This window comes from Gymnoscopelus braueri, assembly GCF_963280865.1.
Source record: "Gymnoscopelus braueri genome assembly, chromosome: 2".
Taxonomy (NCBI): Eukaryota; Metazoa; Chordata; class Actinopteri; order Myctophiformes; family Myctophidae; genus Gymnoscopelus; species Gymnoscopelus braueri.
This window is the reverse complement of record NC_137604.1, coordinates 16,547,985-16,558,490: the sequence shown is the minus strand read 5'-3', so window position 1 is coordinate 16,558,490 and position 10,506 is coordinate 16,547,985. Positions and strand designations below refer to the sequence as shown.

Sequence of the window (10,506 nt, the reverse complement as noted above, 5' to 3'; positions counted from 1 at the left end):
AGAAAGCCAATCTACTTCCTGGTGTAAATTATATAAGTTTCTGACATGGTACTGTCAATTTCTTAATGTTAAAGATATAACACTACAAAATAAGACATATTAGGCTACTATATATTAATATTATATGAAGAATTCATAGAACTACAAATGAAGTTTTGATTGTGGGGAGGCAGACTAGGGAGAAAAGTACTGAGGCACTCCGTCTTCAGGTGAAAAATAATACATTTGTTGTTGAGCAAGGCAATAATAAATGTTGCCTAAACCTGCTTCACTGAAGAGCACCTGTTTGAGAAAGCCACTCACACTGTTTTAAACTATCAAGAGTTCATACTTTTACTTATACCGGAGGGAATAACATCTACTGTCAGTCTAGGCTTGCCCTTTATGGTCTTGACAAACTGGTCTGCCACAAAATCTGCCTGCAGAGAGATTCAAGTTTATTTCCCACGCACAGTAACCTACATACTGTACGTTACATACTGGATCCCATAGTGGTTAGGTTAATGCACAGTATTCACTTTATACTTACAATGTATTGTCACTGTCATGTGGAAACCTCATTATGTCCAAAACTGTTACTTTTCAGAAAATGGAAAAGAGAAGCTGTGTTCCAATGGATCCAATGAAGTTATTATTTAGTCACAATTAAGCTCTTCTTAATACTTTTCATTGGTTCAATATTCATAAAATCCACTTTTGTGTGACACTGTCGTATGATAAAGTAGTAGGGCATTAATATATGAAAAAACATATTATACAAAGCTGAAATATGGAGATGCAAGGTTTTTTCCAGACAGCAACAAATACACGTACACTCATCACAGGTAAAAGACGACCAAGAACACGAGACATGACTGTGCTGTGAACAAAACAAAAAATATTCAGCCAATAAATTGTCTTTTGTTCAAATGGCCAGTGTAACCAAATGTAACCATGCAGGTGTGAAAAGGATACAAAAAATAAAAATAAAATACAAAATAGCCTTTCTTTCACATCTTGAGAATTAAACAACACAGGGTACAAGGAGTTTGGAATTCTTACACATTCTATTAAGAAATAGCCTATGTGTCCAGGTTAATTTCAAAACAATTTGTGTATGAATTTCACATGACTATTTGTGCCACCATTAGCCCCCAGGACAGACTTTGGACATTTCTGATATACATACAGCAGCCTATCTAAAATAAGTTGTGGACTGCAGCACATCTGCAGTGGTTGGAGGACACCTACTGGTGGACAAGTAGCACTGCAAGATGCTCACATGTGCAATATCTAGGGGGGTTGCCTATTGCTTGAGCAGTAGGAATGTGGCCTCAACTGCAAAAGACCAAGGTCTGAATCCTGGGCAGGACATAAAGGTTACAGAGTGCACAGATGAAGTTGTTTTTGTACAGGCACGTTTGGTTGAAGTAAGACGAAATCATGATCATCATTTCTTATGATGTACTTTAGCCTACTATTAGTTAATGTGCTGTTGCTCATGTGACGAGCTCACGTAAATTATTCATGAGGTATTTATGCATTAAGTAAATGCATTTTCATGCATGACTTAATACTGTTTCATGTGCCCTTACCTGCAGGCCAATAAGGTTACAAAGATGTCTGATTTCATAGAAAGTCAGTGTTTTCCTGCAATAGGCCTAGTACGCCAAGAATCTGTTTATAACTACAGGAAGTAACTGGTTTGAGTCCAGACAAGAGGTACTTTACACTTGTGGAAATAATTCCATTTAAATGGAATATGGATGTGAATGTGTGGTCATGTGACGCAATCTGGCTTTCATTAACCATCAGCTTGTGAAGACATGTTGGTGAGTCAGACCTTTATCAACACGCTATACAGCTTTTTCCACACAAGGGGTACAAACACAAAAACAAACGCACACACACACGCACACACACATACACGCTATATTATAGTGTTTATAAAGATTGGCTCATGCACATGTGGCTTCCCTCTTTGCAGGGAAGTTTTCCAGTTTTTCCAGGAAATAAACCCTCCTTCCCAACCCCCCTCCTTAGTCACACAGTCAGAGACACAGTCAGAAGAAGGAAAGAAAGAAAGAAAGACAGACGGACAGACAGAATCCAGAGCAACACTTCATTTGCTATGTGAAGACATTTGTTTCTTGGAGAGCCCACAACAGAGAGAGAGTTGCTTCTTTGAGGACCATCATTTTGGGGAGCATATTGGATCAGAGTTGTATTTGAATGCAGCTGATCGCTTCACGTTGCTCCAGAGACCACCAGTGTGAGTTTTCATTCTATCTTCTGAACAGCAGCTCTTGGGCATTTAGGGCAAGAATGACAAAAATCCTTACATATCCATACATTTTCAGAAATGTTCAAAAACAGCGAACATAACAGATCTACAAGCTCACAAGGCGTCGCATCACAGCGCACTATGAGCTTGTATATCTGCTATGTTCTCTGTTTTTGAAGATAATTTTTTAAGTATACGGCCTGTTTTGACCAGCGTTGGCAGTAATTCCTCTGTATATTTAAGTTATTTGTCATATGATATCTACCCTGTGCAATCTTTTGTTTACAAAGCCTAACAGGCAAACAGAAAGGTAAATTTGTTCCAGGCGAACCATGCCAAAAACACAATTAAATCATTAACCGCAGTTGTTGTGTGTCATGACAGCCCTAGGTCTGTGTGGCTGAGACACACAGGGAGGGAAGGGTCATGTCAGGACAGGAGAGGACAGACAGCATGTGTCTGAGTCCCGTGGACGTGGTGGTGGGGGGGACGGTGCTCGCCCAGAGCCAGCTGCTGTGTGTGTTTGGGACGGGGGATCTGGGTCGTACCCTGGGTCAGCGTCTGCTCCACGCGGGCTACAGGGTGGTCTACGGGAGCCGCAGACCCCACAGCTGTGGACCCCTGCCCCATGGAGTGCAGGTACACATGCACGCTTACACCACCCCCTCCCCCAACTCAGCACCTTTCATTTCATTTGACTTAGATTGACATTTTTGACATTGTAAAGTACATTAAGCTGCATTATATACTGTATGTATTAGAGTTTTGTTTGTATTGTTGACATCAAGTCAGTTGTCAACAACATGATAATATGATGTGTTTTGGATGTGTGCGCCTGTGTGCGTTTATACCTGTGTGCGTGTGTCTTTGTGTGTGTGCGTGCGTGCATGCATGTTTCTGCGTGCGTGCGTGCGTGCGTGCGTGCGTGCTTGCGTGTGTGTGTGTGTGTGTGTGTGTGTGCGTGCGTGCGTGCGTGTGTGTGTGTGTGTGCAGGTACTGAGCCATGCAGCAGCGGTGCAGTCAGCCAGTGTGGTGTTTGTGTGCGTTCACAGAGAACACTATGACTTCCTGCAGACTCTGGCTCCTCAGCTTAAAGGGAAGGTACAGTATGTTACACATCCAAACATCACCACCATATTTACTATACATTTCTGACAGTGCAGGATTTTGAGTATTGTGTGAAAAGTCTGGAATAACACAAGGTGACTAACAAGGGAAATAACCAAGAGGAAGTGAAACAATATTTGGTGACTCCTTTCCTCATAGCCTACGTTGCTGAATGAAATATGAAAATATGATTTGTTTTCATCTCCATATTGTTCCTGGAAGGTTTCATATTCATCATTAAAACACTATATCTATTGAGTTGGACAACTGGTTTTACATTTACTTAAGTAATGAACTTAAGTAAAATGTTGAGGTATTTGTACTTTACTCGAGTATTTCCAATTTCCAATACTTTTACTTCTACTCCACTACACCTCGGATCCAAATATTGTACTTGTACTCCACTACATTTATTTGAAAACTTTAGTTACTAGTTACTTTGTAGATTTTGATTATAATTACAAAACATACATTAACCACTTCAGCCCTATATACATTTCGGCCATTTGAAAATAGCCGCTCACAAACACGATGCGACGCATTTTGAGCTTGTAGATCGGCTATTTTCAAAAGATTTCTATACATTTGAAAACTCGAAATGGGGCATTCAAAGAACTTTTACTTTTGGTACTTCAAGTACATTTTGATGCCAATACTTTTGTACTTTTACTCAAGTACATTTTTAATTCCGGACTTTTGTAACAGAGTGTTTCAAAGTTGCAGTATTGATACTTTTACTTTAGAGTACTTTTTCCACCACTGCTCACCTTGTGGCTGTGATTGGTTACCAGGTGCTGGTGGATGTCAGTAATAACCTTAGGAAGGGTCTGTACCCAGAGGCCAACGCTGTGTATCTGCAGAGGTGAGAGAGAAACACCACTTCACTGCTCAACATCACTCCACAGTGATGGAATTAACTTGATATTGTTATCCCAGTGGTTCTCAAACCTTGCATGTCAAGGACCCCCAAATAGATACATATTAGCATACGTGAAGATTTATACGGCTGTACGGGTATTGAATGAGTGTCTTGTGTTGTGTTGTTCTGCACAGGCTGGTTCCTGGAGCGTCTGTGGTAAAGGCCTTCAACACCCTGTCTGCCTGGGCTCTGCAGAACGGTCCGTCAGACGCCAACAGACAGGTACTGTACCTGCTGCTGTTTGTTGCTTTGGTAACTTGTACTTCATCAACCACTTATTGTCCTTATTTTGGGCATGTCATTATAGGTGAAAGCTTTCTTTCTTTTTCTTCTTTTTTCTTTTCTTTTTTTCACAGCTTTTCAAAAATAGTGGAAATAGCAGATCTACAAAAGGTGGAGGTGTTATTAGTTTCATGCCCCCGCAGTTGGGGTGGGGGTACCTAGAAACACCCCAGACAACCAGAGATAGACAGATGGTTTACAAAATGTCTATACAATGGGTTCCCAAACTTTGCCAAGGACCCCCAAATAGCAGTGCAAAATGACTTAAAAAGGCAAACTAGCCGATGTACAAGCTCACAACACATGCGCTCATCATTGCGCTGTGAAACGTTGTCAGCTTGTAGATCTGCAATTTTTTAAAAGTCTTATCACACACGCACACGCACACGCACGCGCACGCACGCGCACGCGCACGCGCACGCGCACGCGCACACACACACACACACACACACACACACACACACACACACACACACACACACACACACACACACACACACACCGTTGTCCCCTTAAAGCAGCCCAGTAACGCCCAACACGTCTCTTCCATACTGCAGGTGTTCCTGTGTGGGGACAGCGCTGAGGCCAAGCAGATGGTAGCAGAGCTCTCCAGCAGGCTGGGTCTCGGTGTCATAGACAGGGGTTCCCTGTCAGCGTCCAGGGAACTGGAGGATTACCCCCTGCAGCTTTTCCCCCAGTGGAGACTGCCACTGAGGCTGACCGCCGGCCTCGTGGCCTTCTTCTTCTTCTACGTGCTCACCGTTGACGTCATCTACTCCGCCACCACCGTGAAGCCGGAGGACAGAATCCAGGACAGGTCCTTCAGAATCATGGTCTCAGTGGCCAACAAGGTATACGCTTGTCTGAGAGTCACTCATCTCAGCACGATGCTGGTCAACAATACGCCTTAACAGTGGTCATCAAAACCTTTTGGCCCATGATACACAGATAGTGATAATGAATGATAATGAATGAATTTATAGCTTTGAATTTATAAAGTTACAAAGTGCTGTACAGAGCAAAGTAAAAAACAACAGACACAGAGCAAAATCTGAAAACAGTAATAACTAGAAGCAGCACGTCCTGCAAAGCTTAGCCTATGGGCGGTGGTGACAGACAGACACACACACACACACACGGACGGACGGACAGGGGGTAAAACATACTCTCCACCATACCTTCGGCCTGGCGGAGACAATAACAACTTTAAAATGAGAACTTTCACATGCAGAACGGTTAATAAAAACACTTGACATAGAGGCAGGTTTTCAAAAGTGACTTTAACAAAGGCACGGATGTTGCTAACCTTAGCCGCACAGGAAGTGCGTTCTAGACCACAGCCTATAGTTGCCCGGGCAGCAAAAGCCTGATCGCCTCGGGTAATTAGGCGAGTTTTAGGGACAATCAAGGGCCCTATCTGATGATCTAAGGATGTGCGCAGCGCAGACTTATAAGGGGCCAGCATATCCGAGATATAACAGGGAGCCTGTCCATGCAGGGCGTTAAAAGAAAAAATGTTACTCCTGATGGACAAGTCAAAATCTCAAGGCACACAATTAAATAAAATGAGCAGATCTACATGCTTACGTACACGCACGTAGATCTGCTTTTTATGTTTTTAAACAACACAAATAAAATACCAAAAAATAATTAAACTTTTAGTTTTTTACTTCTTGCTTATAATGACATGCCCAAAATAGGGACGGCATGTTGAAAGTGGTTAAAATATATATATGTATTTTTAGGGTACAGAATTTGCCTCTGTGTAGGGAAATGAAATGTAAATGTCAAAATGCACACCTGAACTTGTTAGGGAACCAAACCACATCTCTGGTTAAGTGCAGTTTGTGTGCCCATCAGTCTCATGCTCATTTCTGGAATGTTACAGCTGATGGAGGATGGATGAAGTCTCATGACGTTTTGTCCTTTTATTTAATTTTTCTCAGGTCTTCCCCATTGTGTCTCTGATCATGCTGTCTCTGTGCTACCTGCCTGGCATCCTGGCCTCCATTCTACAGCTCTACAGAGGAACCAAGTACAGGTCAGAGCTGCTTTGGAGTTTGAGGGCCAGCGATAAATACATTTTCATCCTTTTACATGTAGAACTCATTATTAATTATTTTCTTGACCTTTTCAAATAAATAAATTAAATCGATTAGTTAAATTTACTGTTGCACACCTATCTAGAACAACCCTAACCCAACAGTAATACTACTAATGACAATCATGATAAGTGAACTAACTCTTCTATGCAGGAGAAAATATAAACATGACCCACTTTTGGAAAGAAACGCAATTGTTATGATTTTGCGGGTTATGTTTGGCAGACGTTTCCCTGATTGGCTGGACCGCTGGATGCTGTGCAGGAAGCAGATTGGTCTACTGGCTCTGGCATTGGCTTTCCTCCATGTTCTGTACACTCTCATCATCCCCCAACGGTAGGCTACCCATAACACCATAGCAATCACTATTAGCTCTTTTTGTCTAGAAGAACTAAGTGACCTGTGCGGTGCCATGAAATATGTTTCACGGGTTCTAGAACTGTTTCCAATACGCTCGGTTTCAGATCAGTTTCTGAGAACATGAAAACATGAAGGACAGAAATGTTATCTGGTTTTAGGGTGTGACTCTGTAGGAAGCTAACTGTTTATAGGAGGGTTTGTGCATGTGTGTGTGTGCTTGCGTGTGTATGCGTTTGTGTGTGCGTGTGTGCAAATTGGTGCTTCTCTTCTCTTGTCTCCTGGTTGAAAATGGGACACCTGCCACTGTTCTACTTTATGCTCCATATTGTTGCATGTAGTTCAGTGGTTCTCAACCTTTTCAGGCCACAACCCCCCAAAACAATCATATTTGAACTGTGGACCCCCCGAAATAATCATTTTTGAGTTGAGGCATTTAGTTTGACTCGGTTCCACCGCTGAATATTGTGAAAAAAAATTATAGTATAGTTTGTTGATTACTTTTGATGCAGTAAAGTTTTTCTTTTAGGTATTAAAAAGGTCTGACCCTGGGGGTCCCGACCCACAGGGTGAGAACCACTACTGTCGTTGTTGGATATTTGCCAAGCAGTGTACATCTGCACACACCTGGAATGTGTCCTCTGCTTTTACCCATCCTAACTATTAGGACGGAGCAGTGGAAGCCATTACTGCTCACAGTACTCGGGTGGCCCAGTGGTAAAGTGCCTGCCCACCACCACGGAGGTTGTAGGTTTCCACCGTGGTGCATCCGACTTTGTCAAGCGTTTATCCACAAGTTTCCTAGGCTGTGTGGGCATCACTTCCTGTCGATTTCATTGGATTTCATTGGATTTCTTTGGATTTCATTGGATTTCATTGGATTTCATTGGATCAAATGGACAGGAAGTGATGCCCACACAGCCTAGGAAACTTGTGGATACGAAAAACAATTGTCCCGTGTTCAGGGGAGGGAAGCCGGGCAGGGAGCGTGATATTTGCCATTGAACGTCATTCCTACGGGCTGCGGGTGGCACTTATTGGGGCGGGAGGAGTACGACGAAGGCTCAACTTCCTCCCGGTGGGGGCTCCTCACTGGCAGGTGAGTCAGTAGGATGCAACAGCAGTGACAACACACAAAATGTGTTTGGGGAGGAATCAATTGGCATAACGACTAAGTTGGGGAGAAAAAGTGGTAAAAAGAAACAAAATACTGCATTCAGGAAGCCTTATTATTAACCATAGCGTCACTCACTGAAACCCAATGATGAGCCAGTCCCGGTCTTTTCTCATGTCTCTCTCTCTCTCTCTCTCTCTCTCTCTCTCTGGTCCTGTTCTTCTAGTCCAAGCTGGGGTCCCTGACGCTGTTCCTCTGCACACTCCACACCTACCTGTACGGCTGGAACAAGTTCCTGCTTCCAAAAAGCTACAAGTGGAAGTGGACTCCTCCGGCCCACGTGCTGTGTCTGGCGATCCCCTCTGTGGTGCTGCTCGGTAAACTGCTGCTTCTTCTCCCCTGCGTCCGGCGCAGCCTCGTGCGAATACGCCAGGGCTGGGAGAGGAGCGACGCAGCCGGAGCTGAGAGAGGAGCGGACGGAGGCGAGATGGGAGCGGGCAGGGGAGAGGAGAGGAGTGACATGGGAGTTGAGAGAGCGGAGGAGAGGAGCAGTCAGCTACTGATACCATGAGAATACCCTGCGTATAGAAAATATGGATACACTTTGAGTATTTGCAATAGTATGTTTTCAAAAACACGTTTTAGTTTTAGTTTTTTCTTTTTTACTGACAAGGCAAATATACATTCCGTTGCTCAGATTGTATTCAGAAGTAGTGCTGTAATGTTGGATGTTGTGGGCTGTGTTAAATTCACATGCAGATCACACGTTGTGATTGTATTAAAACGTTTTTATTTTTTACATTTTTATATTCATTTTCTCTGATATGGCTTGTAATGTAGACCTTTCTTTACTCAGATGTGACGCATATAGGGTACAGTGTGTACTTTACAGTACTGTAAAGGTCTTCCTCTAATCAGTTATATCTCCTTGCTTACGGTATCACAATATATTCCAATATATCACAATATATTGCAATGTATTGGGCCTTATTCACATTTCTTTTAATACATTAAGCCTATTTGTATATTTTGCATTTGTATGGCGTTCATGTGATCAAACCATTACCACCAGTTGGATAGCTGTCTTTAGAGCCTCACAACATCCTCGACACTAGCCTATACCCCTCTTGTTAAAACCACTTGAACCCTAGCATCCCTATCCTGAGGTGAACAACCGGCATGAATTACCATGCGGTACACGAACACTCCTGTCCAGTGATAATGATGTTAAAGTAGTTGATTGATATTAGTTAGATGCTGTTTCTCAATCTTTCTAGTCATAACATTAGCCTCCAGTGCATACTGTAGGCTACTGAAGACCTTCCATAGGCTCCTAAAACGATCTATTATTATATGTGGCAAAATCTGTCATATTCCATTCAATAGATAAATTAATACTTTCTCACTGTCAGTTGATGCTTCTTATCCATATGAGTAAAATTGCCCGGCTGATTTGTTTATTTCTGGAACACAGTTCTTGTATGACGTGATCTAAGATTCCCCTATGAGAAATCCAATAGAAAGAATAATGATGTGACCCAGGGGGATAGCGCCCTCTAGTGGCAGTTATGTCAGACTTTGGTGTTCTATTGTGGTGTTCCGCTCCGCCATGTGGAGAGCCTGGTTACTCTGGTCAATGCACTACAGTTGTCTTTGTGAAGTCTATGCCACCGATGGAGTTGCGATATTCCTTTTTCCAACAGACTTGGTCAACGGCACTGGGTTGACTCCTGTCATGCATTCTGACTTCAAAAACAAGCAATTAATTGTTAACGATGTGGAACAGTTTGAGTAACGTCACTGAGCCTATTCTACGTAATGACGTCTTCACAACATCGTCATCACAACCACATAATTGTCCTTTAAATTGAATTGTGAAATGAGCTCAACATAATTTGCGATAAATCCTTCTGCTTGTAACAATATTTCCAAGACATTAGTTTGCAAAACTAGTCGATAGAATCAGTTTTTACTGCGAAGCATCGGGAGAATCATGGCTAAAATTGCTAAAATAGCTAAAATGGGCCTACTAAGGAGAAGAAGAAGCAAGAAGAGCTTCAGGAAAGCCAAGAGAGCCAAGAGATCCAGATCTCAAGTGAATGCAGGACGCGCGTATAAAAGGAGCAGGAAGGAGACCTACGGCATCTATGTTTACAAGGTCCTGAAGCAGGTCCATCCTAAGGCCACCATCTCTTCCAAGGCCATGGCGATCATGAACTCCTTTGTCATCGACAACTTTGAGCGCATCGCCGGCGAAGCCTCTCGTGTTGTTCAGTACAACAAGCGCTCCACCATCTCATCCAGGGAGGTTCAGACTGCCGTCCGCCTGGTGCTCCCCAACGAGCTGGCCCAGCAGGCTGTG

General features: G+C 43.0%; 1 protein-coding gene across 1 annotated transcript; it reads left to right on the top strand.

Annotated features, from left to right (window-relative positions):
* Window positions 1-1,637: 1,637 nt before the first annotated feature.
* LOC308094476 (metalloreductase STEAP4-like) lies at window positions 1,638-8,943 on the top strand. Its single transcript, XM_080441166.1, has 11 exons — window positions 1,638-2,251; window positions 2,648-2,902; window positions 3,257-3,364; window positions 4,162-4,232; window positions 4,424-4,511; window positions 5,129-5,422; window positions 6,518-6,612; window positions 6,899-7,009; window positions 7,698-7,747; window positions 7,996-8,108; window positions 8,371-8,943. Exons 2-11 carry the CDS (start codon window positions 2,690-2,692, stop codon window positions 8,713-8,715), a joined length of 1,488 nt encoding a protein of 495 aa, XP_080297292.1. The 5' UTR covers window positions 1,638-2,251; window positions 2,648-2,689; the 3' UTR covers window positions 8,716-8,943.
* The last annotated feature ends 1,563 nt before the right edge of the window (window positions 8,944-10,506 follow it).